We start from the raw sequence: 20,633 nt of genomic DNA on the forward strand, positions 1-20,633 counted from the left end.
AATCTTATGTTAAAATTGAACATTCAGAAAAGTCGTGGATATTTTTCTAAAAGGAATACAGAAATTATTAAACATTTTAACTAATAAAAGGCCCGAATAAGAATAAAGCAGCTTAACCCCTACATTACTATTTATTTATAACGTTAAATAATGTTATTTTTGTGTCAATGTTTTGACATTAAACTCACGTATGTTAAGATAGCATTACAATAACGTTAAAATTTTCTATTTCGTTTTAATTTCTATTCTGATGTTAAATTGTCAACATTAAAGATTCAAAACGTTATTCCAGCGTTTGAATTTAACGTTAATTGACGTTGAGAAAAAATACGCTTTATCAACGTTGAAATGACGTTAAAATAATGTTATTTTTTATAACGTTGAAATGACGTTATGAAATATTGTCTGTGTACGATATATTTAACATACATCGGGGTTCATATGGTTTGTCTATTCTAAATTTAGAAATAAAAATAATAATTATATTTCAATAAGTGGAATGGGTACTTTTTAGAGTTATCACCAGCCAAATTATTGAAGGTTCCACTTCCGGAGATTTTCATATAGAAGCAATAATATTCTAATTATCTATAGTTTTCAAACTTTGAACTTACTATCTCGTCCACACCTGATATCTGTGCTCTATAATCATTACTCCACCGGATATATAGTTTCTTATCTATGACACAAATCTTCAAATAATTTTATATAGAGCAATATGACCCGTATCAATATATTTCAGAAAATGAGAGTTTTCAGGGCTAGGTATTACCTAATGCCGATGTGTAAACGATCTTTCAGAAAATTTTTGTATCTACATATATAGCAAATCGAAAAGTTTGAAATGAAATATATAAAATAGTTAAACAAAATAATGAAATAATTTTTTTTTATTTTGTTAAGATTTGTTATACTCTTGGAAAATAGTTGAAAATAACGTATATAAAATTGTTGACGCCTTACATCCTGTAACGGCCGCAAGATTTTAGATCTATAGACCTATATATATAAAAAAAAAACATGTTTATCATATCGATGAACGTTAATGTCGATCACACACACCGGAACCGGAAACGACCAGATACATTAATCATACTGTACTATTTCACCGATAAATCGAGAAATCTAAACTATCAATTGAGAATTTCAATAGCGAGCACGAGAACTACATGTCATTATATTGATTTGTAGAGTGTCAACATCTATCTCCATTCATACAGAAATTATTGATACCCTGTTTGTTTTATTCATATTAATAAACAAAATAAAATGAACAATGATGAAAGGACAAAGAGGTTGTATAAATATAACCTTGTCGATATTAGTTTGTATTGTTGACGAAGTGACATGCAAGGGTGGTCCTCATTTATAGTCGTATTACAGTCTGATCGACCGACCTAATCGGCGAGGACAACAGAAAAATATTATCAGATCAATACTGATAATGGACCATGATAAATGAGGGAAACTCCGTTTGTTCCGTGACGTCATTATTGGTTTTGATGACAACGTGACACTTATACTGCATATTACGGCACGAGACGACAGATCCTTTCAGGTTCTGGTCAATACTGTTTTGTGTGTGTAATGAGTATTTACGCGAGGCAGGTCGTTACAATAAGTCCCCTCCCCGTTGTTCGCATATCGCCGTTATTGTGGATCTAAACGGCTTTGTCCCTTAATCTAATGGTCACTTTTGGTCAATAACATTAACACAGGTAGAGATCCTGTTATAAATACATGCAGTAATAGATAAGATAAGGTACCTCTTTATGGCTCGTCACCCGGCTATTGTTACTACTGTAATAGGGGCTGACGCCAATCGCCTTGGGCAGTCTGGCGCTGGTCTACCGTACAATTTTATTGGCAAACTATACAATATCTGGTTTACATTGAACAGAATTAATTAATATTATGTCAATATCGAATTTATATTTGAAAAAAAAAATCTGTTTATGTTCTAAAACCACAGCGCACGCTCATGTGAGAACATTAAATAAGACTTATCAATCAAAGCACAAGGGGCGGGTCTATGCGTTACTGTACCCGGCTTACCCGACCAGAAATGGGCGGAGCGAATCTGTAAGTGGGCGCGGCGCTAGTGATATGGACCAATGCGCCGGTGGCTGACGGTGGTCTGAAGTAAGGAATTGTGTCCATAACCGCCAAGTTTTGACACCTTCTGTTCGACAAGGTGAAGACGTGTGGGCTATTAGAATGCAAACATAATCAGGTCGTTAAGTTTGTCACTGACTATACCCTGTTCCTCTTCAACATTATAAACGCTGTACATTGACCAGTGATTCTATACTTATCATGGCGTTTGCTGCCCATTTCGGCTTCTCGCCTCCAACATCCGGGGGTTTACAAGCGCAACAGGTAAGTCAGCATCCTTCAAGATCATTTTTGTATCTTCATATCCACCTGGATCGTGTTGTCGCTGGCTTCTTTCCTGTGTGTTTTGTGTAGCTATCTATCTGTGCTTTGGTGTGTTGAAGTCCTCTATGTCGATGTTACATTCCGTTCACCCGAGGTTTTACACCCGGACAGAACCGCCTAACTTTTGTATGGAAGTACCGGGTTAAACACCATTGTAGTGATGATATAACGGACTTCTTATAACTGTCTTACCAATATAAGATCGAAGTAAATTAAATATGTAAGATTTATCATAAAAACTACATTTATCAATATTGACAGATTGAAGAGAGAAACTAATTAATTTATAAATCAAAAATACAAACACGTTTATCATTTAGTTAAGACAAACTCGAATTCAGGACATTGAAACAGTGAAAGCAACAGAAAGTATTTGACTTAAATATTGATTCACATTATAAAAGTTTGAAGTCAAATGTAAACATATATTGATATATGTATTAAGTGAAACAAAGTTTGCCTGTTGCTGTTTAGCATTGACGGAGAATTCCGTGTACAATTAGCAATGAAGTGTAAAAACACACTTTTATCTAAGTAAAGCGAAACGAATATTGTTATCGATATTTTATCAAACACGGTCATAATGTTAAGTAAGGTATATATGTAAACTTATTTTCTGTCACTACTGAACGTTGTCTATCTGTTCTACTAGCAAACTGTTATGTCTAACAGGCGGCAATGTAAACGTGAAAAATATGATAAAAAAATAATAAAAACGAAATGAATATATATTATCCCTATGTATCGATTTCAATGTTTAAGGCCCCTAAAAATGTTGTGTAAGATTATAAAATGAATCATCTCCCCAATAAATAAATAAGCAGTTTGATAATACGGGGAAATATTTCACACAATTAAAAAGTATCTATATATGTAAAATACATACAATGGACTCCAAGCACGTGTTGCCAACTGAATTATGCTTTGTAAGGGATCTACTGAACACAGTAAACAATATTTGTCAATGAATTGATCAGTGATTCTGGAACTCACAAATTGGAGACCTGGACTCAAGATTTTCCTGTGAGTCTCACTCAAAGTTTGGTGACCCACTTTATCTCTAAGTATTGGGACTTATCAAAATTTTGGAAATTTTGGACTCGCCTGAAAAAAAAACCCACAAAAAATTCTGTTGATACTAAAACAGCAACGTATATTCGAAAGACAATCTAAAACTGCATCAAATTAAATAAGAAAATAATTAATTGATTGCACAATTTTTTTTTCGTTTTGCATGCATTATAATCAATATATAATATTCTCATAAAAAACAGTAACTTCACTGTGTCATGTTTTGTTAAATAATGATAAAAAATGTAAAAATCAATTCAATTTATCCGAAACATACTTATCATTCACTGCATTTTAATTCGAGACAAAAATAAAAAGTTAAGAAAATTCAACATTTTTTCTCTCAGTTTCACCCGCTCTAGTCACTGGCCTTAACTGTTACACCGTGTTTTGCCATAAATTTTCTTTTCTTGCAACGTATCATTTATCATTAACAAAAAAATTCAATCCATGATGTTTTCTGCAAGTCATTCTACAAGCACAATTAAAGTCGAAATTAGGATTGATCAAAATAAGGAATTCGATAACCGCCAATACCAGTGAAGAAATTTCAAAAGCCGGCGAAAGACAGTTCAAAAGACACAAAAGTGAATATTACTTTCTCATACAAATTTAAAATAAGGGAAAGTAGAACAAAATGATAAATTAAAGTGTATCATACAGCTGTTTCATCCTTCTAGATATCGTCAGTAATGCTAGGAGCCTAGGAAGTGACTGAGATCATTTCAGTGCAACCGACAAATAGATCAAAATTTAAGAGGGGGAGGGAGGTGCACTGGCCCCACATATATATATATATATTTTTTTTTTTATTTGCAATTTTCATATATAACTAATTATTCTTGAGTAACGTCAAGCACGTGTGTATATTCTGAAGCATGTCACTGTTTGAATGAGTTCAAAAGAGGCATGCAGGTTACAGCAAACCTAGGGGGACGATCAAACATACTTAACAGTAAGAAAAACTGATAAAAACTGATAAAATATGAATTTTGTTTAAATTGTTCTACCTTATATACAGAATAATTAGCGATAAGACACTACACAGATTGATATTGCTCACAATTAGCATGATCATACGTCACATAGATTTCTCACACTAGGATTAATATTCTTAAGTTGCCGTATGTATGATCATCAGGACGTTGTGTTTGAACATCTAACTGTAGGCACAGATAACAATAATATGGGTTACTTAGAATGTGTAATGTCAAAAATAATATTATCATGAATCATTTAAAAGTGAAATCTAAATGACGTTAGGTACAATTATAACAAATAGACTAGGGTTCATTACAAAACAAATGTAAGTAAACAATACAACAGGACTGTTTACTGTTCTGTAGACAAGATACATTCTTTTGTAAAAAAATAAAATAAAATTTCTATTGCGTATAAACTTGATTTATTTTCTTCAAGTTACATATTACTTTTGTTAGTGGACATTAAACTAGAAATCTTTTCTCTGTTATGAATCCGGCGGTTTTTCCCGCCTTTTCTGGTTTCTTTCAATCTGCAGGTATTATTTCATTACTGTGTGTGATACTTATGTCTGTAGGATAGATTGTAACAAACTTGTCATACATCTCAGAATGCGAGCCTTTTTTAAAAAAGTATTATCGTTACTAGAAACATACTTTTCACAGTATAGCTGTATAATTGATTTCAATTTACAATATCTTTTATTATCATAAAGCTAAATATTGTTCAAAAGTTTGTCTTTTTAACTTTTGAATTATCTCCTCTATTGCTTTTTGTATGACACAATAAAGGTACATGTGTGTCTTGTACTACGGGTAAACTAGCAGAGTCTGACAGCCTTCTCTCTAACTAAAGGGATAGTTATAATAAAGATGATACAATATTTTGTTGAAAAAAGGAGAAAATTTTCCTACTTAGATGCCGAGCTTGTGCATCGTTTAATTTTTACAAATGCAACAACATTTACCCTCAAGATTCACACAATGAAATCTACAACAGACTCAAGAAAAATTTAATCTTTATTTATGAATGCATATTTTTCTCTAAGAATATCACATATTTCTAAAGACGTATCATCGTTATGCTCATTTGTTACTTTGTAAAATGTTTAAATTCATTTCATCTTTATAAAATTATATGAATAGATTGATTAGTTCACAACGATATAAAACGACCGTAGTAAGAAGTGGATTTAGATAGGCTGAAGTGCGATTCCGTTGACCAATCAATGTCTTTGTCTTTAAAATTGGTCGGAACTGAAATTTAAAATTGAATTTTGAAGCCAAATTTTATTACATATTTTTATATAAAAACAAAATGCATTGAAACTGAAAAAAAAAACCAAATGAAAAATACTATTTTGAAATGTTGAAAGATAAAAAGAGTTACAGCGAGATAATAACAGACTTGTATCACTGACAGTAGACCAGAAGTCAGTTTTTTTCTTTATCAATAACAAACCCAAAATGTAAGCAAAGCAAAAGAGACGCCAAAACAGTCAATAAACATTTTATTAATGTGTTTTATTTCCCAGTGTACGGCTACAATTCTAATTATTTAACTTTTGCGTAATAATGATATACACACGTTGAGATGTGATTACAGATTCTAGATTTTGTTGGTTTCTCGCCAATCCAACTCTCAGCTAGGTTGATCGTACAAAGAAAAAACCCTAACATGTAAGGTGCCGTCTTTTATATTGAAACATAAACAAGATACAAAGGCTAGATATCGCTGTGAAGTTATATCACTGATTTCTATATTAGAAATTAAAAAAAAAAAAAAAAAACGTGCACCACACTAATTAATTGTCAGGTTATGCGAAATATATATTTTTGGCAATAAATCTGATCGCTGTATTTCTTGATAATTACTTTATTCAAAGCTGATATTACATGATAGTATGTATATACATAGTTGTTACACAGTATAATCATCACCGTTACTTTAAATATACCGGTGTTCGAGTTGCGTATTTTCTCACACAAAATAATTATATATTGGTTTTGTGGTTCAAGCAATTGCGAAACGAGTTTTTCCAACTTGTATTAATTACTCTTGTGGGCCTGGGTGGAAGCACGTGAGGAGTCTAACTGTGGAGGAAACTGAAATACCCGGGGAAACCCACGAGGTCTGGCAGATGACCCATTTTCACATCCATTCCGTGAATCGAACTCCGGACGGTTAGGTGAAAGGCGAGTTCATTATCACTGCGCCTCCCGACCTCCCTCTTGCTTGCTACATAAACTGACATAGTGTTCGATTTTTTTCAATTGTATAAAGTTTTCTATAAAGTATTTCATATATATCATATAAACTTTCATATCATCTATAATACCTAGATACTTACATGTGTATTGTTACTTATTTACAACATATGGTATCTTTGGTTGATAAACTGCATAAAAACGTTTATCAGTCTTTAATGCAGAGGTAAATAAGGTGAAAAAAAGACAGACGAAACAACCCTGCATGAAAAAAAAACAGATAACTTTTTTAAAGTTTAATCTTTATTATATAGCCGTGATCGTCTACACTCTACGCTTACCCTTCTGAGACGCACTTATCTATGGAGATTTTGATGCTCTCCGTTTTTTTTCTTGTTATGACGCTTCTGTATGGGGGGGATATTAACTTTCCGATTCATTTCCAAAACGACAATTACATTGCTAAGTGGTTTTTTATCGGATATGAATACAGCTGTACAATGATAGGATACTATTCGAATCGTATTAAATACGATGGCCCTGTGGCCTCTGGTATAGAAAGCATTTATCGTAAATCACTTTTTTAACATAGATTATCGTGTACAAATCAATTATTTCGTTTAAACATTTTTTTTACAAATCACAGGAACAGATTTTTAAAGCAAAAATGAAATATTTATTTTAAAATCACAAAAAAAACAACTAAAACTTTGGGTACGTTCCAAATTTTTTATGGTATAAACTAGTTTGAACTCATTTCTGTGTTTTTTTTACAAGTATAGTGATTTTTTTAAACACATTTGTGATTTTAATTTTTTTATGAATTAAATGAAAATGGTATCACGTTGTAAAAATTCAGTTTTGTTACCAAAAAACTGTCAGCGAAGCAATAGATTATTGATAAATAATCAGAACAGTGATTAATTTGAATATTGTAATTAACACGTTTGTTGTTAATGTTTATTTCGTAGCAGATCTTTAAAAGCATTGTCTTTTAGAAGAGCAAAAGAAAAAAAAATAATGTAGAAAAATTTTTCAAAAAAATATAAGATGTTTGAAAATTGACAGATGCAGAGGTACACTTTGATATGATGAATATTTAAAACGTCGTAATCAGTCACTTTGAATCCATTTCAATGTACTTGAATTATTTATAACATTTATTTGTATCAAAATGGAAAGATAACAAATGTATGTAACTAAAAAACAACTTTTTGTAACCTTATAGCAATTATTTTGTAATATGTTTGTACATGTAACACTTTGTCAGATTTGAGAATTGTTGTAACACACAGAGACATGAATTATTAATGGCTGTACAGCCGTTACGGTAGTCTGTTTATTTACATATACAATGTATATTTTTTTATCTATATAAAAGCACCTGTTCACACTCGACTTATATACACCGTATCAGCAAAAATGAAATTAAGCGTTTTTATGAAGATTTGTTAAATGGAGTTTGCTAATGGTGATGATATAGAACGACAAAATTTGTGTAACAGGACATACGAGATAGGGTTTTCGTTTCTGATAAAATTGACACTTAAATGACAGAGACTTAGCATTTCTTAAACTGATGTACATCTGAATGAGAAAGATACGAATATGGGCACCTTCAGACAGATGCAAATCTCGCCATTGTCGCCTCTCGTGTTTACATCCTTGCGAAATCATTTAAATAAGATGATACTTGGCCATTTAAATGGACTTTAATGGATATATTTGATAATGTAAAACTTCAGCTATAGATTTTTATGAAAGATATTATAAATAATTTGTGCAACTCATCTTTGTCAATAAATTGTATTAGTCAGCCAGGCGAATGGGTTAAAAATCCTGGGCAGGTCGTGGTAACAAAGTTGGACAGATTTTTTCTTCGTAAGGAAATTAAACGCGTCGATCGTTACGCCACCTTTTTTATATCAGTATTTAATAGTATAAGGTCTGCCATATAATAGTTATATCTGATCAGTACACACAACTTTCAGTACAGCGCTAACAACATCATTTATTTATTGACGACAAATATGACTACATTAAAATGTTCTTGTTAGAATGTTGAGCGGCAAATTGTTAAAATGTTCACAGCGGAGTTTGACAAATGGGAATGAACGGCGTACATAAAAAAATTATATTTGCAGTCCATTTTAAATTTAAAAATCCAATAAAAATGTTTCACTACTTTGATTTTTTATGAGATAGTCACGTTATCTGCAAGAAGCATTTTTAAGCCTCCAACAAACAGCGATTTGGAAGATTGATTACTCTCAACAGGGATTTTCTAGATGGCGTTCCTATACATTAAGTGGCACATTGCTGCGCTTTAGATGGTTTTAGTCATAATTGAATATCTAGGCAGTAGTTCTTAATTAACATTAAGAAAGACAGCTTGTGTCGCCTTAAACTTTCGTTGCACATCATTACTATCATTGAATATGGACACATTACGAAATTGCATTACAGAATTGAAACAAGATATTTATTTTTTGTGTGTGTTTAAATTTAACTTCTCGATAGGAGCAGGGCAATTATTTTATCTAATGAACCTTTAAACAAACGATGAAGCATGATAATATTATTCAAAATGTTTATTGGGATATCAAACTAATCGGAAAAATTATTTTAATTATTGCCTTTAAGAGAATCTTTTAATACGCAAATGTTTGACCACGTCAATGAGAACCTTGTACAGACTGAAAAACTCTAGGCTCTGACATAAATTGAATAATTTTCATTAGTTTTCTTTTCTATTACATAATGTATTTATTGACAGTGACGGTCATATGTAAAGTATTAGAATGTTCTATACAAACATGTAGTGTACTTTCGTTTTACAATCATTTATAACGTTTTCTCTTTGATTTGATGGCCCTCGATATTGCTTTTCGTCTTTCTTTCGATTTGATGTCTCACCAATTTCCCCGATTGTCGCCCTTTGATTTGCTGTTGCCACATGTCTCGCTGTTTAATTTTTTTTATTCTTTTTTCTTTTTTTGCAATGACAAGGGTATTCAGAACAGTTTAAACTGGTGCCTTCCTGTAGTCTGAGGCCAATTTATTTCCCTCTGTTGTCATTTCGTCCTATTTGAAATCTCATCTTCACAGTTCATACTGTTGCCTTCCTGTAGTTTGAGCCCAACTTAATTCCCGCTGTTGTCATTTCTTTCACTCAATACGTGTATTATATAACAATCTATTTATTGAGGCTATTGTCATCCAACGTAACCGACAGCAACCAGCGTGATGCTAAGCTGCTGACAAATTAAATGCTTCACATCTGTTACATTTTCATAAATAATTGACGTATTGTTTTGTTTTTGAATTTATGTAAACATGTAACTACATTCTGGTATCTTATTTCAGGAGAACTTTATATCATTTTTAATAGCGCAAATTATTTCTACCTTCTGGTTAGAGTTGTTGTCAATAAAGACAACTGTTGTCATAACTAATGAAAGAAAGGCTATATATTACCTTTACACGGTGTTAAACGATTGATTACAAATGCAAATAACTACTGACATCAATATCTTTCGTGGAGAGCAGTTCACTTGCACGAAATTTAACTAATCATTGAACTAGAGCACCACACTGTCTATATTTTGAATTTACCTTGGCTTTTTCTCAGTCTCTTCCGAGTCTTCAGGATATAGGCGCTTACAATCACTAATGAGTCCAACCGGGACGAAACAGCTGTATGATGCGGTTTAATTCATTGTTTGGCTTCACTTTACTTAACCCTAAATTTGTGATAAAAGGTGCCATTTAATTATATGTCTTTTGTAAATGTTTTTTATCAGTCTAAATCTGTTTAAGTTGATTTCCATATCGTTTTAGTATGCTTAGTGTTTTACTGGTAAACCAAATCGCGGTAATATTCCTGTCGGAAATAGAGATGAAAATAAGTAGAAAATAAACAAATCAATCATAACTTTCAGTGAATTTATCAATCACTAGAAAGTTCTTTTGTCATTTCGCCAACACTCAATACAATTGTTTGATATTACATAGTGAAATTTGACCCTCAGGAGCACTTAGTTTCCCATTGTTTCCATTGTGACGTCCTAACTTTGTTCACCAACATAAAGTGACGTCATCAAAGAAAGATATATAGCGTTTGAATACCGCCAATTTAGATTTTGTTTCAGTGTAATCAAATAATGTGTTTACAAATGCTTGGAAATAACCAAAGTTGCGCTATAAAAATAAACTGCAAGAAAATACCAACATGTCAGCATAATCATAAACCAAGTTAACTTCAAAAGAACTAGAGCAAAATGTGGACAAAAGAAACATTTACAGTGTTTCGAAGAGTAAGCGTTTTCTGCTTCATCGACGACACCCGCGTGTAAAGCTTGGTCAATCCAAGTAAATAATGTCACGTTCTCAAAATGAGAGTAAAGTATGCAACAAGCAATAAGAAAACTAACTAGCATCAAACACGTCTTGCTTCATATCACAGAAAAAAAATAGAATATTTCTCAATGAGATCACTAAGACGACCGTAAAATGTCTCCAAAATTTTCATCCACCTGCATCTTTTGAAACTCTGTTATGAGTTTGTCCGTCAGTTGACGACCTCTTGCACGAAAATTGAGGATGCGAGGTTGTTGTGTTCCAGATATAGGAAATTCACGATATAGAAATTGAAATCATCTCGCTTATCATTTAGCCTAGTGAAAAAGGAAAAGTCAATATAATAAACACCATTTTACATTTGATTCCATATCACGTGGTATTAATGAAACCTGTCGAGAATTGTTCATTTTTCCTCGCACAGCTTGGTGAAATGAAAAATTCCAAGACCTGTTCATAAAGCTGTCATAATTGGCAACACAGGTAAAAGATTCACGATCTAACGACTATTATGTAAGCAATGAAATGGACAATACCCAGGTGGAGTTGAGAATTTATCAGGCAAAATTATTTTTTATTTGTCACAGCTGATGTTAGCGACAAAGACAACTGGCAGTCAGTCCTCCCCAGGGGTGGTCGATAGTGGGCGTGGACTTATTCCAGGAGAGAGAGGTGGTGTGTTACCAGGAGAAAGTTTGCCCATCGGTGCTGCGATACCATACCTGTCTCGCATGGCTGGTCTGCCCGAAAGTGTGTACGCCCAAGCAGCCGTGACCTCTCCTGGTGCTGGAATTGAACCCTCGGCCTTCTACGCCCTGGTAAGATATATATTCCAATTGGTACGCGTTAAGTTGAAATTCAGTTCTTTTGCTTCTTATTTTCGTTATGATATATAAAGCCAGAGACATATACATTTTGATTAATATTCCTAAATAGTGTATTTGTCTTAAAAAAGACCAAATACAAAGAAGAAAAAAAGAGAAAGAAAACACTCGGAAATATGTACCGATATACAGTTATTTTACCTTTAAAGTAGATTCTTTCGAGATATAGATAGACGTTACTAGTAAACAAAATGTACAAAGAGCATTCCAAGGTTCAAAATATGTCACGATGAACTGCACCTAAACAAGAGAATGACATAACATGTAGTTCCTGAATGCACTTCCAGCGCTGTCTGCCATTGATTAAAAAACATTATTCTTTTATGATATCAAATGTTAAGTTAAGTTGAATGATATTTATAATAATATTTATTAAAAATTAAAGAAATTAGGTTGTTATCATGATTTTATCGACAATGTAATTTGCTATTAAAAATGAAGTTATCATATGCAACTTGGCTTGGCAACAAACAGCCTAAATGTTTTTCAACAAAAAATTCTCGTCAAATAATAACATACTTTATTTTATGATTAACCACAAAATATTAGTTCATCAATCTTTATTGTGTCAGTAATGATAAGTAGATGTGATTTTTGGAATCCAGTGTGTTTAGGTCATATCTTTGTAAGTATACAATCGCGTGCTAATTATTTTTGGAAAAACAGCATATAAACTGTACATTGAACCTAAATTGTTCAGATAACTGAATTTAGAATAATCAGAACGCCATACCTTATGAAATATAAGAATACTGTTCACAACAAACGAGGCATTATCTTATAATTTCACTTTTAGTATCGGTACAGAATTGATTTGATTTAAACATATTTATTGCCCCAAAATTGAGCAGAGGATTAGGCACAAGTTATTTCAACTTATGACCGCCAGAAATGTACACATTCATCTATATATTCATTCCCAGAGCTCTAATGAAAGTTGTGATTTTTCTTAAACACATTTAGTATTGAATCTCAGATGTGGAGGAGCCAGAGAAAAATCCGACGAATACTTTAAGAAAGGAGAAAAAAAGCTTTCTTCAATCGCCAAGATTTAGAATATCAGTAATGAATCTGCACAAAACGAATGACGAACATGGCTTGCAAATATCAAGATGTTGTTGAGTAATTTGACTACATGTATATATTGTTAAAGAGATATTTTAAACTTACACTACAAAACCAGCAACAGAAATTATACCATTCATGCAACTTTAATTGATAACACAACTGAAAACATTTGTCTCCAATAAAAGAGGAAGGTTACCAGTTTTGTCAATAAAGAAATATGTACACAGTGCGATCAATTCTTAATGCCTTACTAGGTAAACTGTTTGAAGAGCAACGATACTTACTGACAAAAACACCGACCTGAAAATAGGAAAATGTCGTCATTAATCTTCATTACTACTATTTAAAATTCCTTTTAAATGACGTTAGCAGTATATAACTATTGTACACTACTTTTTATTCAAGTAAAATCATTAATAATTGCAAATATCAAATATTTTATTGTCATAATATCAATTTCAAGTCAACATTTCATAAAATCTTTAGATATTCGTCTTAAAAAAAAAATTAAAGACACATAATCGATAACGAAAAAAAATTAACATTTAATGAGTTGATCTTTACACAAACTATATAACACATATAATTGTATAGCAGTTTCAGTCTTTTTTTCATTGTTACCAATATCTTTTTAATACGAGTAACATTGTCTTTATTTGATAAACTTAAGTTTAAAGATATGCCAATGCACTGTTATATCAACATATTATAAACTTGTTTTAGAAATCAAACTGAGGTATGCAATTCCAAAACAAGTTCATAATATGTTGATATAACAGTGCATTGGCATATCTTTAAACTTTTTTCTCGTCTAACGATGTATGTACGGTCCTTTCAGAACGGAGCTGCCCAGGGTTTATCTGCAGACCGGTCACATGAGCTGTGGAAGAACCTCCACCAGCAGTCACCTATGCTTTACCCTTTTGATCCGATGTTGGCGACACACCCCTATGGTGCTTTGTAAGTATGCCAATAGAAATATTATAACAAACTGGTATAATAATGTACATTTTAGTTTCAAACTTCTTGTAACGTTCAAACATTGCAAATAATGTAAAAAAAAAGTATCGCTGTAGCAATGTGTTAAATGATAAACAAATAAGGTGATTTAGAACTGTAATTTGATTTATCATTGTACATATGATATAATTCAGAGTTGTCTCATGTTTGTTTCAGTTATGGGGGATTTGACTTAAACAATGCTGCTCGTAGGAAGAACGCCACCCGTGAAACGACAAGTGCTCTAAAAGCATGGTTATACGAACATAGAAAGAACCCTTACCCTACCAAGGGCGAGAAAATCATGCTGGCCATCATCACAAAGATGACCTTAACACAGGTCAGCACGTGGTTCGCCAACGCCAGAAGAAGACTTAAAAAGGAAAGTAAAGTTGGTTGGAACAAAGACAAAGATATCGACGACAATGATGACAGCGATGTTGATGTTGAAGGCCGAGGTACAGCAGATGATTCTGATGACGAAGGTACGACATATCTTATATCTTTAAAAAAAAACTAGTCTTATTTTAAAATTGAATATTGTTGAATAAGTCTAAAGCTAAGCGTCTTGATCAATATATACATATGTCTGAGTATTTGCGAAAAAACTTGGAATGATCCCAATAGCACACTCCACTATCGTCTTAGAAACTCATAGCATTGCTGTAAGAGATGGATCCGACCTCGCCATCCCGAGATGTAGGAGTAGATTTATTTGGGGAATATCATGTGAGTTTGTCACTGCTACTCGTACAGCCAGGTATTTATGTTCCATGGTATAATCTGAAAGCCTACTTGCTTAATTAAAACTATAATCTGGTCCTGATCGCCTGTACCTGGGAAGCAGATGCCTGCATTGAATAGTAAGCCGATGATGTAAAGTAGCCTCGACGATATTTGACACTAATGCATGTATTTTGGACATAAGAAATTTGTAATAGGAGCGCTTAGTTCGATTTATCAAACGGGTGTCTTTTTAACAATGAAAGGCCGCGAGTAACTCGCACCTATTTAGGAAAGCGGACACCTTTAGTCAATAAGAAGATAAACGTTTGTACACACCTCACCGGCAGGGCTAACGCGGGCCCAATGACAGGCGATGTTATCGCGCACATTTCCTCTTTGTACGTCACACTGTAGCACTACCAAAGCACTACCTTGAAACGTTTCATAAATTTTATGAGTTAGTATTATTCTTTCAAGATATAATATTACAACAAATTATGCGATAAGTATCTTGTCAGAGGAGATGTCCGCATAAATTGAATATCTGTCATACTAAGGTGTCATCTAGCACATTTAAAGTATTGCATATAATGCCTTAACTATTAATTCCTTTCATTAAACAGGCGTGGGGCATATGGTTCCATTCTGTAAGTCCTTCACATAAACATCTTTTGTACAAGAAATACACACATTTAATGTCTCTAAAATTTGATATCTTTCTTTGACGTTTAGAAAGTATGTTTACCACCTACAGGTAGAGAAGTAACATTTGAGAAATGTGTTACGGTGTATCGCATTACAGCTGTAGGGAGCACTGCCAGGCGCTCAGACTTACCGTCTTCTACAGATTGGTGGGGTGACACTTAATCCATGTCATACAACCGACATACCGTATTCATATTAAATAGACATATTATTGAAACACGTTTCCTAGCATATCAATGTAAAAAAAATCTTCACCTAACAAATATATGTAGAATACACACTGAATTAAATACTTTATTTACCATATCAATGTGAAATGGAATTATATTACTTTTTTTATATTTTTGTAAAATACACAAAACCATATTGATATATGAAGGATTCTTCCTTTTTAAACACTCATGGAGTACTTCATCTGAAGGATTTCTTCCGATACCTTAGCTTTATCTATCCTTGTACTGGCCAGCATTAAAACCTGACGTACTATCAACTGTAAACCTTATGCGAAGACCGAAGTTCATTGTAGTCCATCAAATGGATTAAAAATAAGGCAGCTTAGTGCGATAAATTATTTTCTAAGTTTAGAATATAAAATGTTTCGTTTCTTATGCAAAAAAAAGTATGAATGTTTAAACTCTTATAGTGTACGGTTTTTTTTGTATTTTTCACTCCTGATGCTAGAACGAAAAGTTGATAATGAAAATATTATTAATTTTGGAAAATACCTAACCTCAAACTGATAATTCCATATTTACTTCTGTTTGATAAACAAAATTTGGTATTCAAAGGCCTCGAGGTATCATGGATTCGTTGGAATGTTTTTCATTATAATGTTGTTTAATTATTTTAATAAAAAATAAAGTATTTGGTGATATTCTACTCCCTATCACTGAAAACAGCAATTTAAAGGAAGTGAAATCAAAATGAAAATATCTTTTTCACGATCTATGCAACGTGCATTTAAATCCAGGTAACAGGCATTCTATTTGTATTTTATGCTAATGTTACAAGGATCGATCATTTGTTAAATATCATCTTTGATATTTTCCGGCATTTTAATTTACACAAATCAAAATCCACATCGTTCATCAGTTACAGCTGACTCTAATCTTTCCTTTACAAACACACTCAAGGTGAATTTACATAACCATATGATAGGATGGAAAAATCAAAAAGAGATAATAGGAATAACGAAAAATCAATTGTGTTATAAAAATTGAGTATATTTCATATATAAAGCAAACTTGAAATCGTAACTGCATCTTACAGTTCTACACCTATTTAACTGATCTATTAACTAGAAAAACAAACCCCATATGAACTAAAGTAACCAATAATCTATTCACAGCATAGTAATTGTTTTGGCTAACGACTTTGTGATAGCTGTCACATTCAGCGTCTACTGTGCTATTTTATTTATCTGTGTTTCTGTAATATATCTGTTATAAAACTAAGTTGGTCTTGACTTACATTTTGAAATTCCATTTGAAAAATGTTTTTAATCTCTCGAACTTGCTTTTTTTTATTATGTATTCCATTCTTACCTAATTTACATCCTATCATACACATTTCATTCGCAAGCTTCAGGTTACTCTGAACTGATCTATTATATAATACGAAAACGTTTGTAAGTCGAGCTAAATTCTTAATTCTTGCAACAAATTCACGAGATTATGGTTTTGTTATGGTTATTTGTGTTTTAACAACAAAACTTTTAAAACAAAAACGATGCACTTTGCAAGGAAAACGTGACAAATTTATTATAAATGTCTAATTCACGAAAACAAAAGATAGAAATGACATCATTTGCAATATTTTCCATCCCTCGGTGATATTGTATTTTCTTTAAGATTATTGTTTTTTCCATTTTATTTTATTTTTGCATTCCCCGTGTATGAGTAATCTTGTGTTGTATTCATTACTTTCCATATATTCAAGTCTACATGTGTAATTGTTGTTAAATATATCTATGACATAGAAGTAAAACTTAGCTTCAAATATAATTTGTTTCTTGTTTCTGAGTGTTACTTAGAGAGCAGGATGTTAATTTCTTTAACCGATTACCATACTCTATTAGGATAAAAAAATCTGGTCTTGACTATACAATATGTAAATTCAGTGAATTATTATAGGATAAAACGTAAAGAAAGATAACAATAAAATTGTTGATAATATTTATGGAACATATGGTTTACAGAAGTACGCTTACCGACTATTTTCTCCCTATAAAGGATTTATCAGAGATTTTAAACCGTATTTTTTATTCGTTTTTTATCCATGTTAGTTCTACCTCCTACCTTGAGCTGAACAACCGATTATTCATCGAGAATACATAGCCAAGACGTATAACCAGTCTTCCTAGTTAGTGACACCCAAATATCATTTAAAATGTCAAGAGGTAAAAAATCTATGTAAGCTGAACCCCTGACAGGACTACAGATGTAAAACTAATAAACATTTAATGACACAAAGGCTAGCGGATCAAGAAACCATCTCCCTAATTTTGTAGAAGATTTTTGGCCAGTACACAATACATATTGGAGAATTATGGCAGTATCCATGATCGCCATCTTGAATTCATTTCCATTTTTAATAGTTGTAATCCTAACCGCCCATTGTCAGAGAATCCGTTGATAAGATCTAAAGATGAAATGGGGACAGACAAACTAGCTAGCGCGGCGATAGCCTTCAGTATTCACGGCAAGCCATCACACAAGGCGGCTGATATTTCATGTGTTAAAATCAAGATATCATTTGATAACACGGGATATCCCCTCGTGTCATGGCCCTCCCCACAATACCGAACATGAGATTTTCCGCAGGCGAATGAGTTTGTATTTAACACAGAATATTTAATAGGATCAGCTCCGCATTATCGCACTTAGAGCATCACAAAATGGACGGTAGGATAGAATTGCATAACATATGTTTTGTGCATTAAATTACATTGAAATACCACTAGTAAAAAGCATTAATTCAATCTAGATCAAACCTGACGCATATATCATTTTATCTCTTTTTTTATTGAATATTAATCATACTTCCATACTATTTGGAATTACGTCCGTGTTGGTCTCCGCTTCTCTTTCTGGTGGGACAGTCTGTATGGATAAATGATCGTTCGAACTTGAGCCTCGGTTTGAAGTGTTGATCCGGCTATCTGTAGGAACCATCACCTCCAGTGTGTAGAGTTACAGATAATAAAGGACATGGACGTGTCATGTCACCCGTCCGAATCAGCCACCGTGACGATAACATACAACACATGGTCATTTTTATCATTTCTCTGAAAGAACAAATCATCCGAGTGTAACTCAAAATATTTTCATTTCGGAACAATAATCCTGCTTATCCCCCCTTCTCCTTTTCTTTCCCCCTCCACCCCCCCTCCCCCTCCTCCCCCTCCCCCCACCTCCCCCCCTTTTTTTTAAGATTTAACATTATTTATTTTAAAACAAGATTAAATTAATCATTTTGGTTGGCCGGATGGACGTGCGCGGGAACTCTCAATGTGGGAGGAAACCGGAGTACCTGTGGAAAACCCACGTGGTCGAGCAGGTGACTCTCATACCTTTTCACATCCGTTTCAGGAATCGAACCCCGAACGTCAATGTGAAGGGCAAGTGCGTTACCACTGCGCTATCCGACCATCCCGCTTATCTTTTAATTTCATACCCAGTGGTTTCCGATTCCTTGACTTGTGTAGACAAATTTGTAAATAGCATTTAATATGATTGATTTCCAATTGTAGAAGATAGATCATGTATGCGAACTATTAACCCTTTCTTGACACTTGTTCGTTTTCAGAATTTTAGGCGATGATAATTACAAAGCTCGTCTACTACCCAGAATAAGATTTTAGACTTTTTTTTTCATACACATATATTATGGTATCGTCACTTGTTTGTTCTATATTTACATAGATTGATACTTGTGTTACAGATAAGGAGAAAAGAATAACAGGTGGGACCGTTTCACGACACTTACGAGAAGACGAGGATGGTGATATCCAAGTCACGACCTCTGACCTTTCCGATATCTCCGACACAGAAGACGACAGATGCACCCGACCAAATCCAGATATTGCACCAATGAGCCAATCAAATAAGTTGTTACTGAACTTTAGTAGGGCAGCTCAAACATCTCCACTTTTTGTACCTCATCGATATTTGACAACGCCATCTACTGTTTCCAGAACAGGCACTGCAAATGCAGTGTCGTCAAACATTGGTAACCAAATAAATGCTAAGCCAAAAATTTGGTCGATTGCAGAATATGTAAATACATCAAGCAAAGACAAAAGTGATAATAGGAATGTACAAGAGTGCGAAACACCATCTCAACAAAGAATTCCAACATCAAACGACGATAGAAAAATCACCGTGAGTGAGACTTCACATGTAGAAAGACCTATTAAAAATGCACACAAACAAACAAGAGGCGAAGGTACACAAGGCAAAGCACTCAACCTATCTTTGAGCGAAAAGGAAAAGATTCAAGATGAAATATCAACGTCACCACACACAGGTACGAAGAGGAAATAATTACTTTTCATACTCAATGTCTAGAGCTTTAAGAATATCGAAAGCATAGTAGTAATATCTTCATGTCTAGTTGCAAGTCTTAAATGAAATCCTTTTTAGTTACGGCCACAAAGAAGTAATTGATTTGATTAAACATATTGTAAACCTGAGTTTGAATGTGCTGCTATGCATATATCAATATGAGAGCACTTGCACGAATATCAGGCAACGCTGTACCAGTATCAGCTTTAGGATAAAAGATGAAAAGTTCAAGAAAATATTATCCACTTGTGTGGAGGCGCTTTTACTTATGCTGTATAAAACATCTAAGGTATTCATGGCAATTTTGAGATACAATTTTAGTTACTTCACTTTAATTTGTTTATTTCAGATTCAGAATCCAGTAATAGGTAACCCGGAAATGAGAACATGTAAATACAAAGACATAATAAGTGAACGCCTACATTGGGATTCGTCAGGTCACGTAACTGGTTCACATTCAGTGGATTATTGCAATGTGTTTTATAACTTAATCAAACCAATCGGAGTTTGTGCTGTGATTTGGAGAAAGCATTGTAGAGATACGATGCTAGAGATTCATTGAAATCACAAACGTGATCAGAGATGTGATGATAGTTATACGTTAAGTGAAATCTGACATGTTGAGCAAG

General features: G+C 33.2%; 1 protein-coding gene across 1 annotated transcript; it reads left to right on the forward strand.

Annotated features, from left to right (window-relative positions):
* The first annotated feature begins 2,316 nt into the window (after positions 1-2,316).
* Positions 2,317-20,423, forward strand: LOC132553547 (iroquois-class homeodomain protein IRX-6-like). Its single transcript, XM_060217806.1, has 6 exons — positions 2,317-2,379; positions 11,645-11,875; positions 13,848-13,969; positions 14,186-14,493; positions 19,382-19,966; positions 20,354-20,423. The coding sequence occupies exons 1-6, from the start codon at positions 2,317-2,319 to the stop codon at positions 20,374-20,376; spliced, it is 1,332 nt and encodes a 443-aa protein (XP_060073789.1). The 3' UTR covers positions 20,377-20,423.
* Positions 20,424-20,633: the final 210 nt, after the last annotated feature.

The sequence above is a fragment of the Ylistrum balloti genome, unplaced genomic scaffold (genome assembly GCF_031769215.1).
Source record: "Ylistrum balloti isolate Yb309-2 unplaced genomic scaffold, AGI_CSIRO_Ybal_v1 Utg369636, whole genome shotgun sequence".
NCBI classification, from domain to species: domain Eukaryota; kingdom Metazoa; phylum Mollusca; class Bivalvia; order Pectinida; family Pectinidae; genus Ylistrum; species Ylistrum balloti.

Coding starts and splice junctions, on each gene's coding strand:
- LOC132553547 (XM_060217806.1), top strand. CDS start 2,317: ATGGCGTTTGCTGCCCATTTCGGCTTCTCGCCTCCAACATCCGGGGGT. Junction 2,380..11,644: donor GGGGTTTACAAGCGCAACAG/GTAAGTCAGCAT, acceptor TATTTGTCACAG/CTGATGTTAGCGACAAAGAC. Junction 19,967..20,353: donor ATCAACGTCACCACACACAG/GTACGAAGAGGA, acceptor TGTTTATTTCAG/ATTCAGAATCCAGTAATAGG.